This window comes from Jaculus jaculus, chromosome 15 (assembly GCF_020740685.1).
Source record: "Jaculus jaculus isolate mJacJac1 chromosome 15, mJacJac1.mat.Y.cur, whole genome shotgun sequence".
Lineage (NCBI taxonomy): Eukaryota > Metazoa > Chordata > Mammalia > Rodentia > Dipodidae > Jaculus > Jaculus jaculus.
Window position 1 is genome coordinate 68,377,771 of NC_059116.1, and position 19,893 is coordinate 68,397,663.

A 19,893-nucleotide genomic window follows, 5' to 3' on the forward strand; every position below is an offset into this window, starting at 1 on the left:
AACTGCTAAGGGATCTCTCCAGGTCCTTTCCTATTTTCTTTCAATTCCTTTATTCTCAGGTTTATTATTTTTGTTCTTTTGTTTGTTTGTTTTTTGAGGTAGGGTCTGACTCTAGTTCAGGCTGACCTGGAATTCATCAGGTAATCTCAGGGTGGCCTTGAACTCACAATGATCCTCCTATCTCTGCCTCCCGAGTGCTGGGATTAAGGGCATGCACCACCACGTCTGGCTATTATCAGTTTTTTCTAAACTATATTATTTTACTTGTTTATTTATTTATTTGAGAGGCGAGAGAGAGACAGAGAAAGAGGCAGAGTGAGAATGGGCATGCCAGGGCCTCCAGCCACTGTGAACGAACTCCAGATGCATGTGTTCGTTTGTGCATCTGGCTTATGTGGGTCCTGGCGAGTCAAACATGGGCCCTGGAGAGTCAAATGGGGATCTTTTTACTTTGCAGGCAAACGCCTTAACTGCTAAGTCATCTCTCCAGCCCCTCAGTTTTTTTCTTTATTATTTTTATCTGATTTATGTTATTTATTTATTTGAGCCAGAGGCACAGAGAGAGGGGGAGGGAGGGAAGGAGAGAGGGAATTGGGTGTGCCATTGATCTGGGATACTTTGGCTTTGGCAGGCACACACCTTAACCGCTAAGCCGTCTCTCCAGTCCCAATTTTTAAAAAATTTTTATTTGTGGGGGGGGCATGCCAGAGTCTCTAGCCATTGCAAACACACACCAGACACATGTGCCACCTTGTGCATTTGGCTTATTTGGGCACTGGGGAATCAAATCTGAGTCCTTAGGCTTTGCAGGCAAGCACCTTAACTGCTAAGTCATCTCTCCAACTCTTGATTTATCCTATTTAAATACTACCGCCTGCTCATAACCCAGCCAAGGAAGCAGTTTGAACTCCTCAGCTTGTCGTTTGAGAACTTTCTTAATGTAAGACCACTTCAACCAAATCTTGTTTCCAAAGTCTATAGTGCAGATCATATATCATGGAAGCTGTTTTTATCTGTTATCCTTCCGTCAGTCTATAAGTATCATGTAGAGATAATTTATTTTTTAAAGATTTTGTTCATTTATTTGCAAAGAAAGAGGGAGAGAGAGAATTGGTGTACCTAGGTGTCTTAACTTCTTGCAAACGAACTCCAGCTGTATTACCACTTTGCACGTCTAGCCTAGGAAGTCTGGCTTTACAACCAAGTACCTTTAACATTGAGCCATCTCTCTAGCCTGAAGTTAGGTTCTTTTTTGTTTGTTTGTTTGTGTTGCTTTTTCAGGGTGGCTTTGAACTCGCAGTGACCCTCTTCCCTCTGCCTCCCAAGTGCAGGGGACTAAGGGCTGTGTCACCACGCCTGGCTGGAAGTTAGTTTTGGGTTTTTTTTTGAAATAGGGTTTCACTCTAGCCCAGATTGACCTGGAATTCACTATGTTGTCTCAGGCTGGCCTCAAACTCATGGTGATCCTCCTACCTTTGCCTCCTGAGTGCTGGGATTAAAGGTGTATGCCACCATGCCTGGGCCGAAGTTAGGTTCTTAATGAGCTTAATATGTCTTATAAAATCTGAATAGGGCTGGGTGATGCCTTTAATCCCAGCACTTGGGAGGCTGAGGTAGGAGGATTGCTGTGAGCTTGAGATCACCCTAAAGACTACGTAATGAATTGCATGTTAGTCTGGGCTACAGTGAGACCCTGTCTCAGGAAAAAAAAAAAAATCAACCTGAATATGGGGATGGAGAGATTGCTGTGCTTAAAGACACTTAACTTGCAAAGCCTTCTGGCTCAAGCAGATTTAATTCCCCAGTATCCATGTAAAGCCAGATGCACAAAGTGGCACATGTATCTTGGGTTTGTTTTCAGGGCCAAGAGGTGTAGCATGTGTGTGCACGCGTGTGCGCATGCACACACACATACACACAGTCTCTCTCACTTATTCACTTACTCATACTCTCTCCTTGCAAATAATTAAATAAAATTATTAAAAAATAAAATCTGAACATAGTTTTTACTCAAATTTGGCAAATATATGTGTAGATAGACAAATTGCAAAGATTTTGTGAACCCTTATCTATTTTTTGTAGTAATTTTTTGTTTTCATTTTTCAAGGTAGGGTCTCACTCTAGCCCAGGCTGACCTGGAATTCACTATGTAGTCTCAGGGTGGCCTTGAACTCACAATGATCCTCCTAACTCTGCCTCCCAAGTGCTGGGATTAAAGGCGTGCGCCACCATGCCCAGCTAATTTTTTGTAGTAATAATTAAAAACGATTCTTTGTTTTTTTTTTTTTTTAAGGTAAGGTCTCATTCTAGTCCAGGCTGATCTGGAATTCACTATGTAGTCTCAATCTGGCCTTGAACTCACAGCAATCCTCCTACCTCTGCCTTGCCATTGCTGGGATTAAAGGCATGCACTACCACACCTGGCTAAAAGTGACTTTTAATTCAGATGTATTTATTTGTTTTATATTTTATTTATTTTCACAGTGTGGGTAATAAATCCAGTCTGTAGACCTGTGTGCTAGACAAGTGCTGTACCACTATGCTCCAGATTCTTCTTTGTTTTTAAACAGAGGCAAAAGAACCAAAGGACAATAAGGAGATATCTAGTCCAGACGACTTGGAACTTGAACTGGAGAGTTTAGAGATTAGTGACGACGCCTTGGAGTTGGAAGGCGGAGAGGAGGCTGAAGACCTCACAAAGAAGCTTCTTGATGAGCAAGGTGAGAAGCTGCTTCTTCAGCTTTCAAATTTGATTCTTTACTAAAATGGGGATCTTTTCTCTTTAACCTGTTTTTCATTTACCAGCTTTTCTACTGTTTCATAGCATCGCGGTTGTAGAATTTCGAACAGACTGTCTCTCAATATTACATGACTTCAATGTAGTGATCCATATAAGTTCTAAATATCTTGTCAATATTTCTTAAACTTTTCTTACAGCTTGCTAGCATTGTCCTGAGTATTTTAATTCTGTGGCAGTCTTTAACCTAAATGCATATGACTTTTCTAAAATCTTTTTAAAATTTATTTGCAGGTAGGGAGGGAGGGAGAGAGAATGAATGAATGAATGAAGGAATGAATGGGCACTCTAGGGCCTCTAGCTGTTGCAAACAAACTCCAGATGCATATGCCACCTTGAGCATCTGGCTTTATGTGGTGTAGTAGACAGCTTCTGGTCACTGGGATGAACCATCAGACCAGACACAGTTGTGAAGGAAGGGAATTTATTTGAAGCTTACAGATCCAGGGGAAGTTCCAGAATGGCAGAGGGAGCTGGCTTGTTTTAACAGATCCAAGCAGAGAGAAAAAAAGCAAACAAGCACTCTGCTGGAACTCCAGGCAAAGCTCAAGCAGTTTGCATATCTTTAGACTGTAATTTTAAATTCACCTCACACCTTAGAGCTGAACCCTATGATCTACCCATGGAGACACCTCCTCCAGCCAGGCATCTGGAGATCCAAATTATAAGCTTTTAAGAAACTCTGGACTCAATTGGGGAGCATTAATTTAAACCATCACATTCCACCCCGGCCCCCAGTAGTTTTATAACCATCTCACATTGTATATTGTGTTCATTCAAAGGTCCCCATATTGAGCTGGGCGTGGTGGTGCACGCTTTTAATCCCAGCAGTGGGGTAGCTGAGGTAGGAAGATCACTGTGAGTTCGAGGCCACCCTGAGACTACACAGTGAACTCCAGGTCAACCTGGTCTAGAGTGGAATCCTACCTCAAAAAACAAAACAAAACAAAAAGGTCCCCATAGTCTGTATCAATTTAAGATAGTTTTAAAGTCTCAATTTTCACCTGAGATTTAAGATAGTCTCTTAGCTGTCAGTCCTATAAAGTCAAAATAAGTTATATGCTTTCAATATAGAAAGACACACAGTAAACACTTTTAATTGCTGTAGGGCATAGCCTGGAGAGACTGGAACAATAATCATCAAGTAAACATCTGCAGTTAAAGTCCGATATGATAACCAGTGACTGACAATCTCCGGATTTTGTATTTTCGCCCCTCCAACGGGGCTTGGTAGCCAAGGAAAACTTCCATCCCGACCCAACAGCCTCCATGATAGCCCTTGAATGGTCCTGGTATATTTAAACATCCTTGGGTCTCTGTTGTAAACCACAGTCCATCTGCCAATGGCTTTGCCAGCCTAGTTAGGAAGGTCTTCACACCCTGCCTATACGCCATGTCTCAGCAGTGGCTCCTGAAACTGTGTGTACTTCGTGACCATTCTATACAATTTTTTTATGTTTTCAAAACCAGTACCAGGTGTATAGGACACAGCCATATTTTTAATTCAGGGATGAAATAAATGGTGACTGTGAAAAGTAAGTTCCTCTTCAGGCAACTCTTTTCCAAAAGTTTTCATGTCTCTCATAGTCTTTCCATTGGTAGTTTGGGCATTTTCCTTCCAAATGTTAATTTATTTGTCAAAAGCAGCTTCAGCAATCATTCTCTGTGTCAGTTATTTTTAAATTTGCTTGAGTTTTTCCAACTTAAAATCGTGAATGTCTTAGTCCTATATCTTTAGCCAAGTGTATCAGCCTATTACAAATTTAACCTTGATCAAACTCTCTGGGCCTGAACAGTAGAACACAGCCAGTCCTTGTGCCAGCAACCCAGTTCTAACAAAATTTTCCGAAGTCTTTCCTTCCCCTTAGAAAGTTCATAAGCCAAGCCTCCTGATAAAATTTTCTCAGTATTTAGCATTTTCAGATTCTCATCCGAATAGTCCATAATACTTGGCTTACTGCTCCAGAAGGCATCTTTAGTTTCAAGCAGCATTTTTCTTTTTTCATTTCTCCAACATGCAAGTTCCAAAAGACCAAAGTCTACATGGTTTTCCAAAGTAGGGTCTCACTTTCGCTCAGGCTGACCTGGTATTCACTATGTAGTCTCAGGGTGGCCTCGAACTCACAGTGATCCTCCTACCTCTGCCTTCTGCTGGGATTAAAGGTGTACACCACCACGCCCGGCTTTGGTTTTTATTTTGAGGCTGAGCTCTCCCTTTAGCCCAGGCCAGTGTTGAAGTCATGGTCATCCTCCCTTTCAGCCTCCTGAATACTGAGGTCAAAGGCGTGAGCCACCACCCCCAGCTTTATTTTTAATATTTTTGTTTTTACAATGTGGGGGAATCAAACCCAGTGACTTCCACATGCTAGACAAATGTTCTAGTATTGAACTACCATCCCTATCAACTACTGAGTTTAATAGTTAAGGTTCTTTAATAGAAGGCTCTCTTCTGTCAGTATTTCTTCCTGTCAGCTTCATTGCTTTGTAGGCAGATTATTTTCTTCTATGTCATGAAGAGAGGGTACACATGGCCGAGCCTTCCCCAGGCTTAAATAATACCAGTTAATGACATCAGTGGTTTAAAGAAAAAAAGTTTTTCTCACTATCTATATGTAAATAGAATTCTTTTGCTAGTCCTGTGCTGTGTTTGGCAGCAGCCGTTCCCCACTCCCCTCCCCTGAAAAGAACCATACAGAATAGGGAGGCTAAGTTTAAGGCAAGAGTTAGCGGTATTAATTAGAGAACATTGTGGATACAGTGGCAGGCAGATAAAAATACTGCATTTACTATAAAGCTACATATGTTATGTGAATAGCTTTTTTGTGTGTTTAAGATAAATTGTTGCCTTTTTATAGTTAGTATCTGAAAGATTGTGGTAACTTTGTTTCAGAATTCTGGAGATACCATCTTTGGAGAAATACCTTGTTTTGATTTGATTTTTAGTACTGAGGATTCAATCTAGGGCCTTAGCGCTTTCCATGAGAATAGAAATAACTGTAGAAGTCCATTTCCCAGAAAACCTACAGTTGGATGCTTTTGTTCTTAAGTTCTTTATTTTTTTAACCTATTTAAAAACTAATTTTATATTAGAACAAGAAGATGAAGAAGCCAGCACTGGATCTCATCTCAAGCTCATAGTAGATGCTTTTCTCCAGCAGTTGCCCAACTGTGTCAACCGAGATTTGATTGACAAGGTATTTCATCCTATAATTTTACTCAAGCACACAGACACTGAAGAGCCTTGTGATTTGGAGTGCTGTTGGTGTTCAGATGATTGCAGCTGTAGTGTCATTACTCATCACGTGTTTCCTCGAGATGGAGCCTCTTGGAACACAGAGCTGTGGTTTACATAAGCCCCAGGGATCCCCAGTCTGGGCTCCCCACAGGACTAGAGGGACACGTAGGCCTTGCTATGCCCGGCTATTTATGTGGGTCCTGGAGAATCAAACTAAGGCAGTCTCGTAGATCTCCTCAGGCCCTCCTGCTTGCGGCAAGTGCTCTTTCTTGCAGAGCCGTCTCTCCATCCCTTTTTCTGTTTTATTTTTTTTTGTTTTTTTTTTTCCTTTTGTTTAAAAAATTTGGTAGTAGGGGCTATAGAGATGGTCCAGTGATTAAGGCACTTGCTTGTAAAGTCTGACAGCCTGGGTTCGATTCCCCAGTACCCATGTAAGGCCAAATGCACAGAGTGCCATATGCATCTGGAGTTCGTTTGCAGTGGCTAGAGACCCTGGTGTGCCCATTCTGTCTCCCTTTCTTTCTCTCTGTGCTTGCAAATAAATAATGAGTAGTCAAAAAAATGTTTCAAGAAACTTGTTAATAATTATCTCTGCAACTTTAACAACTATTTTTCTAAGTTTTGAATAAGAATCAGTCTTTTCTTTGGTAACTTGGAATAGAACATTCTTTGTCTGAAAACAGAATGAGAGCAATATCTTGACATTGCTGCTTACCTCCACTCCATATTTTGAGTACACATAAAAGTTGTATGTAGAGAAGGTGCTCATCCAAGTTTATATTAGAGGGCAAGGGATGTAGCTCAGCGGTAGAGTGCTTGCCTAGTATGCAAAAAGCCCTGGGTTTGATTCCTATCATTGCATAAATTGGGAATGATGGTACATCTATAATCCTTGTACTTGGGAAGTGGAGGCAGGGATATTAAGAGTTCAAGGTCATCCTTGACTATATAGGTAGTTTGAAGCTAGCCTGGACTACATGAGACCTGTTCAAAATGAATGAATGAATGAATGAATGGGAAGTATGTTATACATATGCATGTATATGACACACACATATATTAGATGTATTAGACCTATTATAAGTAAAGTCTACATAGTAAATTATGAGTTACTTTATTAGAGCCAGATGAAAAACAGGAGCCCATCATATTCTTTTGGATTCCAGTAACTTCCTTATAAAAAGAATTTCTTCTGTGTATTTTTTTAGTTTAAAATATTTTATTTTTATTTATTTACTTATCTGACAGAGAGAGAAAGAGAGAGAGAGAGAGAGAGAGAGAGAGAGAAAATATGGGTGCAACAGGGCCTCCAGCCACTGCAAACAAACTCCAGATGCGTGCACTCCCTTGTACATCTGGCTAACGTGGGACCTCAGGAATCAAGAATCAAACCTAGGTCCTTTGGCTTTGCAGGCAAATGCCTTAACTGCGAAGCCATCCCTCCAGCCCTGCGTATTTTTTTTTTTAAATATATTTTTAGCTGGGTGTGGTGGCATACACCTTTAATTCCCAGCACTTGGGAGGCAGAGGTCGGAGAATCACTGTTAGTTCAAGGCCAGCCTGGAACTACAGAGTGAATTTTAGGTTAGCCTGAGCTAGAGTGAGAATCTACCTCAAAAATGAAACAAAAAAAAAAATTTAAATACATCTTTAGTTATTTGCCAGAAGAGAGTGAGAGAGTGGGTGTGGGTGTTTTAGGGCCTCTTCTCAGCGTAAGCAAACCGCAGAAGGATGCACTGTGCTGGATCATGCTGTATGGCTGAGATTCCTTGCAGTCCTGAGATCTCCAGTGGTTCCTGGTGCTGGGGTGGGGGAGGGAGGCTGTGGCGAGTGCTTGGAGTTGTTCTGGAGCTGCTCAGTTGGTCCCTGCTGTCTTTTCCTTCAGGAGCTGCTCTTGTCCTTGTGTCCTCCGTCAGGTTTCCTAACCTAGCAAGGCTCATGTGCGGGGAGAGTCCTTTCTTTCACTGTGGTTCTGCTCTTGCAGGCTTAGGCCGTGCATGGCAAGTAGCTCTTCCCAAAGAACTGCCAGAGCCGCAGCTGGGGCTAATTCTGGCTGGTTGTGTGGTTGCTGGAACACTCGGGCTCTCCTGTTTCTCTGCTTGGGTTAATATTTCTGTACACACCTTCACTTTCTGGTAGAAGAGTGTATTGTGCTGTTTTCTGCATTCCCTCCCCCAGGGCTACTTCAGTGTGGCGCCTATGTCACCGTAATGTGAAGTCTGTTACTATTTTTAAATTTATTTTCATTTTATTGTACACCCCCCCCCCCACAAGACAGGGAGAAAGAACTGGCATACCAGGGCCTCGGCTACTGCAATTGAACAGCAGACGCTTGTGCCACTAGTGGGCATGTGCAACTTTGCTCTTGCCTCACTTTTGTGCTTATGTGGGATCTGGAGAGAGATTAAACCTGGGGCCTTAGGCTTTGCAGACAAGCACCTTAACTGGTAAGCCATCTCTCCAGTCCTGTTACTGTTTTGTGATTATCCTTATTATTTATTTATTTATTTGTTTGTTTGTTTTTTCAAGGTAGGGTCTTGTTCTAGCCCAGGCTGACCTGGAATTCACTATGTAGTCTCAGGGTGGCCTCAAACTCACTGCGATCCTCCTACCTCTGCCTCGCTAGTGCTGGGATTAAAGGCATGTGCCATCATGCCCAGCCTGTGACTGTCCTTATTAGCACTGTTAGGTTTCTTGAGTTTTTAAAAAATATTATTTAAAAAAATATTTTATTTATTGAGAGAGAGAGAGAGAGAATATGGATTTGCTATGGCATCTTGCCACTCTAAAGGAATTGCATGTGTGTGGACCACCTTATGCATATGGCATTATGTGGTTACTGCAGAATCTAACCTTGGCTGTCAGGGTTTGCAAGAAAGTGCTTCCCCACCCCCCACCCCCACCCCCCATTTTTTGAGGTAGGTTCTCACTCTAGCTCAGGCTGACCTGGATCTCATTCTGTAGTCTCTGGGTGGCCTCACACTCACAGTGATCCTCCTACGTCTGCCTCCCAAGTGCCAGGATTAAAGACATTAAATGCGTGCTCCACCACGCCCAGCCTTGCAAGCAAGTGCTTTTAACTGCAGAGTCATCTCCAGCTCCCTAAAAAATATTCTTGATGGAACCCATGTGGAATATGGGGATCCCACACACTAGGCAAGCTTTCTATCACTGACCAGTACCACTAGCCTCTTACACTACCACTGACTTGCTTGCTTTTAAAAGAATCAATCCCACTTTCATACTTTATTTATCAGACCTCTCACAGTAGGGCTTTACATTTGCGGTTTTGTTATCAACACAAAGTTGAATGTTTTAAAAGTAAGAAATACATATATTATGCTTTGTGGGTTTTTATTTTTAGTTTGAGATATACTTAGAACACTAGTGTTTTAATTATTTTTGAAATGCTTAAAAACAAGGAAAATTATAGGCATGTTTTTACTTTTAGTAGTCAAATTGAAGTGTTTTTATTTTTTATTTTATTTTATTTTTTTGAGGTAGGGTCTCACTGTAGCCCAGACTGACTTGGAACTCACTCTGTAGTCCCAGACTGGCCTCAAATCCATGGTAATCCTCCTGCCTCTGCCTCCTGAGTGCTGGGATTAAAGGTGTGTGCCACTGTGCCAAGCAAGTGGTTTTTGTGTGTGTGCACATGTGTGTGTGTGCTTGTGGAAGCAGAGTTCAACATTGAGTCTCTGTCTTCACCACACTCTACCTTATTTATTAACATAGGGTCTGTTATTGAACCCACAGCTCACAGATTCAGCTGGTCTAACCAGCCAGCTTCCCCCAGGTCCACTTGTCTCTGCCTTCCAAGGACTGGGATTCAGGCATGCACCATCACACCTGGCGTTTATGTGGGTGATGGGTACCTGAACTTAGGTTTTCACATTTACATGTGGCAAGTGTATTACCCACTGAACCCTCTTGTAGCTTCTTAAAAAAATACTTTATTTATTTGTAAGGAGAGAGAGAGAGAGAGTGTGTGTGTGTGGGGGGGGGGTTAGTGAGAATGAGAATGGGTATGCCAGAGCTTGTAGCTGCTTGCTGCAAATAAACTCCAGATGAATGTGCCACTTGGTACATCTGACTTTATGTGGGTCCTGTGGAATTGAACCGGGGTCAGTAGGCTTTTCAGACAAGTACTTAATCACTGAGCAATCTCTCCAGCTCCTTTTTTAGCCCCCCCCCCCCCCCCCGTAGGGTCTCACTCTAGCCCAGGCTGACTTGGAATTTGTAGTTTCAGGGTGGCCTTGAACTCATGGTGATCCTCCTATCACTGCCTCCCAAGTGCTGGGCTTAAAGGCATGTACCACCGCACCCAGCTTTTTTTTTAGAAAGAGAGAGAAAGGCAGAGAGGAAGAGAAAGAATGGGTGTGTCAGGGCCTCAAGCCGCTGCAAATGAACTCGACATGTGCGCCACCTTGTGCATCTGGCTTATGTGGGTCCTGGGTAATTGAACCTAGGTCCTTAGGCTTTGCAGGCAAGCACCTTAACTGGTGAGCCGTCTCTCCAGCCCTGTGTTTGTTTTATAAAAGAAAAAACAAGTTTGTTCTTTCTCCTTTAGGCAGCAATGGATTTTTGCATGAACATGAACACAAAAGCAAACAGGAAGAAATTGGTACGGGCACTCTTTATAGTTCCTAGACAAAGGTCAGTATTTAAAACTTTGAGTTATTGTAGTTTTATTTTGTAGAGTTGGTTATAAAGTCAAAGCTACTATATCTTTAAAATGATCACTTGTCTTGACTTCATTTACTCAGTAGGCAATATTATTAGCATATTTTCTAAGACTTTCATTAAAGTTTGTTCTTTTTGGCTCTAATGGAAGTATTTCTTGATATTTATATGATATCATAAGAACAGATGTTTATGAATACAAATAACTTAAAAAAATAACTTAGTGGATGTGGTGACTCATGTCTGTAATCCCAGCACACAGGTCAAGGCTGAGACAGGTATACAAAGAGTTTGAAGACGGCTTGGTCTACATATTGTGGCCTTGTCTCCAAAAAAAAAAAAAATCTTTGAAATAAGTTTAGTAATTGCTAGGAATAGGTGGTTTACATGTTTTCTTTTGGAAGAGTTGAAATGAAAAATTTGAAGTTGCTTGTGATATGATTATTTAGAGATGGAATAACCAAACCTGCTTTAGGGATTCACTAGCTAGAAGTGAGCATTACATTAATGAAGATGTAATAGTAGCTCAAGACACACTTATGTAGTGCTTAATTCTGATGCTCTATATTAAACCAAACTAAAATCTACCTGTATTTTTCAGGATTACTCAGACTATTTACCCTAAGAATTTGAAGTAGTTTTATTTATTTGTTTGAGAGAGAGAGAGAGGGAGAGAGAGAGAGAATGAATGGATGGTTGTGTCAGGGTCTCCAGCTACCACGAACAAATGCCAAATACATGCACCACCTTGTGCATCTGACTTATGTGGGTACTGAGAAATTAAAACTTGGGTCCTTTGGCTTTGCAGGCAAGCGCCTTAACTACAAAACCATCTCTCCAGCCCTTATCTTTGTTTTTTGTTTGCTGCTGTTTTCAAGGTAGGGTCTCATACTAGCCCAGGCTGATCTGAAACTCGCTCTAGCTCCACGCTGGCTTTGAACTCATAGCCAATCCCATTTCAGCCTCCTCAGTGCTGGGATAAAGGTGTGTGCCATGATACCTGGCTATTTCTGTGAGGCTGGATTTCTGTTGTTGTTTGCTTTCTGAAGACAACATCTTGATATCAGAACTGGCCCAAAACTCATTAACTTGACCAGTCTAATCTCAAATTTGAGATTCTTCTGCCCCAAGCTTCCCTAGGCTAGATTACAAGTGTGGGCCATCGTGACTGGCTGTTTTCTTTGTTCAGCAGTGAATGCAGAACACTGGTGACACCTTTGATGATAGCATAAAACATAGCTGAGACTGATCTTTTCCCAAAAGAGAAGGGTTCTGAGGGATTCCACTGAATATTTCTAGCAAAATTTTAAGATTGTAGGTGGAGACTAAAGTTCTTGTAAGTAATGGTAAGATTTCTCAGAGAACCAAATTCTTGATTTTTTTTTTTAAATTTTGCTTTCATCTTGTTGCAACATTCATATGAGCATTGGTTTTTTCATTTTAACAGGTTGATGGAAAAGAAATGTTAATACATGAGTAGATAATTAAGTATTGTATAATTGGGCTGGAGAGATGGCTTAGAGGTTAAGGTGCTTGCCTGCAAAGCCCAAGGACCCAGGTTTGATGCTCCAGGACCTACTTAAAATAAGCCAGATGTACAAGGTGGCGCATGCATCTAGAGCTCATTTGCAGTGGCTAAAGGCCCTGGTGCACCCATTCTCTTTCTATCTGCCTCTCTTTCTCTCTCTCAAATAAATAAAATAAAATAAAATATAAAAAAAGAATTGTGTAATTAAAAAGGTCATAATGACTTATATGATTTGTAGGTATTTAAAATCATGTAGTTTATCAGCTGGGTGTGGTGGCGCATGCCTTTAATCCCAGCACTTGGGAGGCAGAGGTAGGAGGATTGCTGTGAGTTCGAGGCCACCCTGAGAGTGAGGCCCTACCTCAAAAAATCAGAATGAATGAATGAATAAATAAATAAATAAATAAAATCATGTAGTTCATTAAATGTAAGGTGCCACAAATTAGGATGTTTCATTTGTTATGTACAAGTAAGAAAAAAATATTGTTAATTTTAAGACTTCCGTTTGATCCATGTTCTACTTTCATGTATATGAAAGGAGAATATATACACCTTAATGAAAATTCAAAAATATTTTCCTTCTTAGTATCTTGGGTTAATTTTTTCATGTGAAAGAGAAGGGGAGAGAGAGAGGGAGGGAGAATTGGCCTGCTGTAGCCTCCATTCTCTGCAGTCAGACTCCACATGCATGTGCTATCTTATGTGCTTGTACAACTTTGCAGGTTTGTGTCACCTTGTGCATCTAGCTTAAGTGGGATCTAAGAGAGTTGAACATGGGTCCCTAGGCCTTGCAGGCAAGTGCCTTACCTGCTAAACCATCTCTGTAACCCTGGGTTTAATTTCTTTTTGTTTTTTGAGGTAGGGTTTCACTCTAGCCCAGGCTGACCTGTGTGTAATTCACTATGGAGTCTCAGGGCAGCCTCGAACTCAAGGTAACCCTCCTACCTCTGCCTCCCGAGTGCTGGGATTAAAGGCATGCGTCACCATGCCCGGCTTTTTTTTTGGTTTAATTTTTTTAAAAATAATTTTAATTTATAGGATGGTATGATTACTTTTGTTTTTCTTTCATCTATTTCCACTTGAATGAGGACATGTGTGGCAACAAATTGTTTAGGCTTTTATTATATAACAGAATAAATCTGTTTACAAGTGAAGAAAACATACAGCATTATTTTAATAGCTTACCTATAAATATCAAGTTCTTTTTTTAAATTTTTTAAATTTTTATTTATTGGAGAGCAAGCGAGTGAGCGAGAGAGAGAGAGAGAGAGAGAGAGAGAGAGAGAGAGAGAGAGAGAGAGAAAGAGAGAGAATGGGCACACCAGGGCCTCCAGCTACTGCAGATGAATTCCAGACATGTGTGCCCCCTTATGCATCTGGCTAACGTGGGTCCTGGGGAATTGAGCCTGGAACTGGGGTCCTTAGGGCTTCATAGACAAGCTTAACCGTTAAGCCATCTCTCCAGCCCTCAGGTTCTTTTTTGATACACCCGTTGAAAAAGAACAAAGTTCTTAAAACCTGTATACTATTATTTATTCTTTTGTAACTGAAAATATTTTCTTGGTTTATGAGTAGAAAGTTATAGCAGTTGTAGTCTGCTAGACTCATGGACTTGAACATACTATGAAATGGCAATTTATAACTGGAGAGTTGAGAAAAAAGTGTAAAGAAATTTAAAAAAGGTATACTTTAAATGTACAGTATTCTTTTTTTTAAAAAAAAATACTTTATTTGCAAGCAAAGAGAGAGGGAGAGAGAGAGAGAGAGAGAATAGGCATACCAGGACCTCTAGCTGCTGTAAATGAATTCCAGATGGCATATTCCACTCTGCTTCTGGCTTTACATGGGAACTGAGGAATTGAACCCAGGTCCTTAGGCTTTGCTGGCATATGCTTTAACCACTAAGCCATTTCTCTAGTCCAAAATGTTCAACATTCTAAAGCCCCTGAGAAATAGACATCACCATGTATATATGTGTATATTCTGAAGTATGTAAATATAATGTAAGTTTATACAGTCAGCTTGATGATATGAAAATATGAATGTTTGTTCTAGTGTTTATTAAATAGTTCAGTAGGAGTTTACTGTATCCTATGTGGTTGATGCTGAGGATGCACATAATGGTAAATAGTAGTGGACATGATTGATTTAGCCCTTGTAATCATGTAGCTTAAAATACCCAGTCAAGATGGGTAAATATCTCCAAATTCTGTTATCAGGGTTAAGCATGGCATGCTTTGAAGCACGAAAAAAGTGATTCAGTGTGGGAAGCCAGAGAAGGCTGGATGAAATATTTAAGTCCTGAGGAGGAAATTAGCTAGATAAAAGATGGGTAAGGACAGAAATATGGAGTATTCTTTGTAGACAGCAGTATGTATAGAGAGAGACAAGAGTCATGGCATGAAACAGTTGAACAATTCAGACTTGAATTCCCTCCCCGGTCTGGAAAACATTGTCCTGTAGACTGTAAGTGGCAGGTCATTTGTACTTCTTCATCTCCAGCACTTAGCGCAGTGCCTGGCATGCAGCAGTTGATAACGTGATATAGCATGGTATTCGTTGCCCTTCCTTAATTTTTTTCAGCTTCAGTTTTAATTCTTAGTTCCTCATGCACAATCATGATATATACATAATGACTTCCTATCCTTTGCGTCTGCTTTCTACTCAATGTGGGTTTCTTTTATTTTTCCTCTGGAAACTGAGCAACAGTAAATATAGATGCTTTTTACAGGCCTCTCAACGTGTCTTAATGCAAGGGCTCAGTTGCGTAGTCTACCTACTGAGTTGTGCTTGCCTTGCTACCAGATTATAGCCCTTCAGAAAAAAGAACTAGGTCTTTTGATTTTGCTCATCCCCAGTGCTATTAAGTAAGATTTTATTTTTAGGAAAGAAAGTAAAGCAGAAAGCTCTTGAGGGGGGAGGAGTCCTGAATGGGGAATCCTCCAAGGTGTACTTTCAAGCATGTACATATATAGCTGGGTATGGTGGCTCATGTATATAATCCCAGAACTTGGAGTCTGAGGCAGGAGGTTAGGGCTCAGTTTGAGCTACATAATAAGTAAGACCCAGTCTGTCTGTCTGTCTGTCTTTCTTTTTTTGTGTTTTTGTTTTTTTAAGGTAGGGTCTTGCTCAAGGTCCTGTCTTTAAAAAACAACAACAACAAACAGAACTGGAGTGATGGCTTAGTTGTTAAAGGCACTTGCTTGAAAAGCTTAGTAGCCGACGTTCAATTTTCCAAGTCCCACGTAAAGCCAGATGCACAAAATGATGCATGCGCCTGGAGTTGGTTTAGAGCAGCAAGAGGCCCTAATGAATCCCTGCCCCTCTCTCTCTTTCTCTCATCTCTGCTTACAAATAAATAAAAATATTAAAAAAAATAGAACTGGAGGACTGTCTTTAGGGGTTAAGGTGCTTGTCTGAGAAGCCTTAAGGACCTAGGTTTGACTCCCCAGAACTCACATAAGCCAGATGCACATGCATCAGGAGTTTGTTTGCAGTGGCTAGAGACCTGGCATGCCCATTCTTTTGTCTCTCCTTTCCTCCTTCCCTCCCTCCCTTCCTCTCTCTCTAAAATAGACAAATAATAATAATAATAATAATAATAATAATATCTTTTTTGATTTTTCGAGGTAGGGTCTCACTGTATCTCAGGCTGACCTAGAATTCACTATGTAGTCTCAGGGTGGCCTTGAACTCATGGCGACCCTCCTACCTCTGCCTCCTGAGTGCTGGGATTAAAGGCGTGTACACCACACCCAGCTCTTCTTTTCTTTTTTAAGTTTGAGGTAGGTCTTGAGCCCAGGCTGACCTGAAATTTATTCTGTAGTCTCAGGGTAGCCTTGAACTCATGGCACTCCATCTACTTCTGCCTCCCAAATGCTGAGACTAAAGGTGTATACTACCACTCCTGGCTAGATTTATCTATCTGTCTATCTGAGAGAGATGGAGAGAGAGAGAGAGAATGAATATGAATGGGTGTGCCAGGCTTCTATCTACTGCAAATGAACTTCAGATGCATGTGCCACCATGTGCTTCTGGCACTGGTTCTGGGGAATTGAACCTGGGTCCTTATGTTTCACAGGCAAGCACCTTAACTGCTAAGGCATCTCTTCAGCCCTGTAGTATGTCTTTTTTTTTTTTCCTTTTCTTTCTTTCTTTTTTTTTTTTTTTTTTTTTGAGGTAGGGTCTCTCTCTGGCCCAGGCTGACCTGGAATTCACTATGTATTCTCAGGGTGGCCTCAAACTCATGGCAATTCACTTACCTCTGCCTCCCGAGTGCTGGGATTATAGGTGTGCGCCGCCACGCCCAGAGTATTTCTTTTTATTGAACCATGTATTTAACCGTTGTATATTTCCCAGCCTTTCCCATTAACAATAAAGCTGTGCTTGTATTTACTTTTTCTCCTCTCGATTATATTAACTAGTGGTTTATCAGTTTTAGGTTTTCTTTTTGTTATTTAAAAAATAGTTTTCTTAATATTTTATTTTTATTTATTTATTTATTTGAGAGAGAGAGTGAATGAGTTTGTGCACCAGGCCTCCGGCTACTGCAAACGTGCTCCAGATGCATGTGCCACCTTGTGCATCTGGCTTACAGGGGCCCTGGGGAATTGAACCTGGATCCTTTGCCTTTGAAGGCAAGTGCCTTAACTGCTAACCCATGTCTCCAGCCCTAGTTTTAGGTTTTTTTCTAACAAAAAAATTCTCACCGTATATACTTATATGTCCTTTTGCTTTTAATTTTTGGCTTGCTTTTATTTCTTTTCTTCCTTTTAGATCCTCCATTTAGTTTATTTTCTAGTATCTTGTATAAGACTTGCTCGTTGAGTGTGGTTTTTGCTATGTTGTAATACTGGTGTGATTGCTCATGTTTTCTAGAAATTATGCGTAGTAATAGTTATCAGGTGCCCATAAGTCTCTCCTACCATTTTGCTTCTTAGTCTCCTCACTCATAAATTCAGATGCGTTTCTCTATTTCTTGCATAAAAGAGATAGCTGAGAGCCCTCTAGGAAGGGTCATTAGAGAAACAAAACAGTTGGGCCTATAGAAGGTAGATTAGAATGTTCTAGATTAAGAGGTAGTAAGGATAGAAATAAACTCTTTGAGCCTTCTGGGCCACAAAGTTGAATTGGACTTCCTTTGAGAGAAGGGACAAAGGAAGTACTTTTTGGTCACCTGTTTACTTATTATTTTGTTTTTTGTTCTTTTGTTTTTTGAGGCACTAGCCCAGATTGAGCAGGAATTCACTCTGCAGTCTCAGTATGGCCTCAGACTCACAGTGATCCTCCCACTTCTGTCTCGCAAGAACTGGGATTAAAGGCATATGGCTTATTTATTTATCTTACTGTTTTTTTGAGGTAGCGTCTTGCTCTAGCCCAGGCTGACCTGGAATTTACTCAATAGTCTCAGGATGGCTTTGAACTCCTCTGCCTCCCAAGTGCTGGGATTAAAGGCATGGACCACCATGCCCGCTGCAGCTTTTTCAAAATAAGTATTTTTTTTTTTGAAATTTATTTATTTGCAAGCAGAAAGAAAGAGAGAAATAATATGAAAATGGGTGCTGCAAGGCCACTTGCTGCTGCAAATGAACTCCAAATGTATGCGCCACTTTGTGCATCTGGCTTTATGTGGGTACTGGAGAGTTGAACCCAGGCTGGCTTTGAAGGGAAATACCTTAACCACTGAGCCATCTCTGCAGGCCTGTCACCTGCTTCTGGCATCTTGTTTCACTAGCCATCCATGTCCATCTAGTCTTTAGACTTCCTGTTCTAAAATGCTCTTCTCTTTCTGACAATTTCCTTCGTCTTCCCTGAGGGACATGACTCTTAATAAATGTCTGTTCTTCACTGCAGCTGGGGTTCCTGAGTTGACCAAAAGCACCCTAACAAAACCAGAATGGATTATTTATTTTGGTTTTTCAAGGTAGGGTCTCACTCTAGCACAGGCTGACCTGGAATTCACTATGTCATCTCAGTGTAGACTTGAGCTCACAGCAATTCTCCTACCTCTGCCTCCCAATGCTGAGTATAAAGGTGTGTGTCACCACATCTGGCCAGAATGGATTATTTAGTAGTTATTTCACTACCTATAATACTGCATAGGTTATATGTAGACAGGTCTAGGTTTTACCTAGTCTGTACAGAACTAAGGATTTTGTTGGCTGGAGTAATGGCTCAACAGTTAAGGGCTTGCACGCAAAGTGTAAGGACCAAGGTTTGATTCCACAGTACCCAGGGAAGGTCAGATGCACAAAGTGATACATGCATCTGGAGTTCATTTACAGAAGCTAGAGGTCCTACTACACCACGCTCTCTGTCTTTCTCTCTACTCGTTGTCTCTCTCTGCTTGCAAATAAATAAAATATTTTTAAGAAAGAACTAAGTATCTAATTTATTTATTTTATTTGAGGCAGGATCCTTGCAATTCACTTTGTATTCTAGGCTGGCTTGGAGCTCAGAGATCCTCCAACCTCAGGGTTCTAAATGCTAGGCTTATAGGTAAGAACCAGCACATCTGGTACACCTAAAGTTATTATTCTTTCCCTTTTGAAATAAGAAAGCGTTAGGGCTGGAAAGATAGCTCAGTGATCAAGGGTACCTGCTGCTTGTGCTTGAGGACCTGCAAAGACCTGAGTTCCAGTCTCAGAACCCACAATAAAAAAAGCTGGGGTTAGGGTGTGGTGCTTTGAATCCCAGCCCTTCAGAGGCCGAGGTAAGAGGACTGTTGTGGGTTTGAGGCCAGCCTGGGACTACAGAGTGAATTCCAGGTTATCCTGGACTAGAGTGAGATCCTACCTTGAAAAAAAAAAATAGAAAAAGAAAAAAAACCCAACCCAGACAGCTGAATATAGCCATGCATACCTATAACTTCAGTCTACAGGTTGGGGGAAGCTGAATGGGAGGAGGTGAAAGAATTGCTGGGTTCACAGACCGAAAAAATAGAACAGCTCTGTTTAGGGAGAGACTCCATCTCAAGGCAGTATGCATATGAGCAATGGGGAAGGACACTGAAGTGCTCCTCTGGTCTCCACACGCATACAGAGAGTGTGTGTGCATCTGTACACATATGTGCATATATGACATACTGCACCACATATTCTGTACACACATGAGCAAAAAGTTTACGAGTTTTATAATGATGTAATTCAGCTATTCACGTGCGTAATTCAGCCATAAATATATGCAACAGTCAGTGTAATGTGTTATTTAAAACATTTTTGTACCTCTAGAAGACTTAATCCTTAGCAGTTCCACTTCTGGCTTACCTGCTTCCTCCACCTCTAAGGAACTACTGGCTTGCTTTTGTCTTTCTGGATTTATCTATTTTAGACATTTCTGATAAATAGCATCATGTCTAACTTAAATCTTACCATAATGATTAAAAAAATTTTTTTGGTTTATTTTTATTTATTTATTTGAGAGCAACAGACAGAAAAAGAGGCAGAGAGAGAGAGAGGGAGAGAGAGAGAGAGAGAGATAGAGAGAGAGAGAATGGGCGCACCAGGGCTTCCAGCCTCTGCAAACGAACTCCAGATGCGTGCGCCCCCTTGTGCATCTGGCTAACGCGGGTCCTGGGGAATCGAGCCTCGAACTGGGGTCCTTAGGCTTCACAAGCAAGCAATTAACCGCCAAGCCATCTCTCCAGCCCCC

General features: G+C 41.1%; 1 protein-coding gene across 2 annotated transcripts in view; it reads left to right on the plus strand.

Annotated features, from left to right (window-relative positions):
* Window positions 1–19,893, plus strand: part of Upf2 (UPF2 regulator of nonsense mediated mRNA decay) — a 138,525-nt gene that overhangs the window by 46,557 nt on the left and 72,075 nt on the right. For both annotated transcript variants that reach the window (XM_004662373.3, XM_045134965.1), the window contains exons 6-8: window positions 2,571–2,720; window positions 5,888–5,991; window positions 10,603–10,688. In XM_004662373.3, the coding sequence (XP_004662430.1) occupies window positions 2,571–2,720; window positions 5,888–5,991; window positions 10,603–10,688 (340 nt within the window). The remainder of the gene's footprint in view (window positions 1–2,570; window positions 2,721–5,887; window positions 5,992–10,602; window positions 10,689–19,893) is intronic.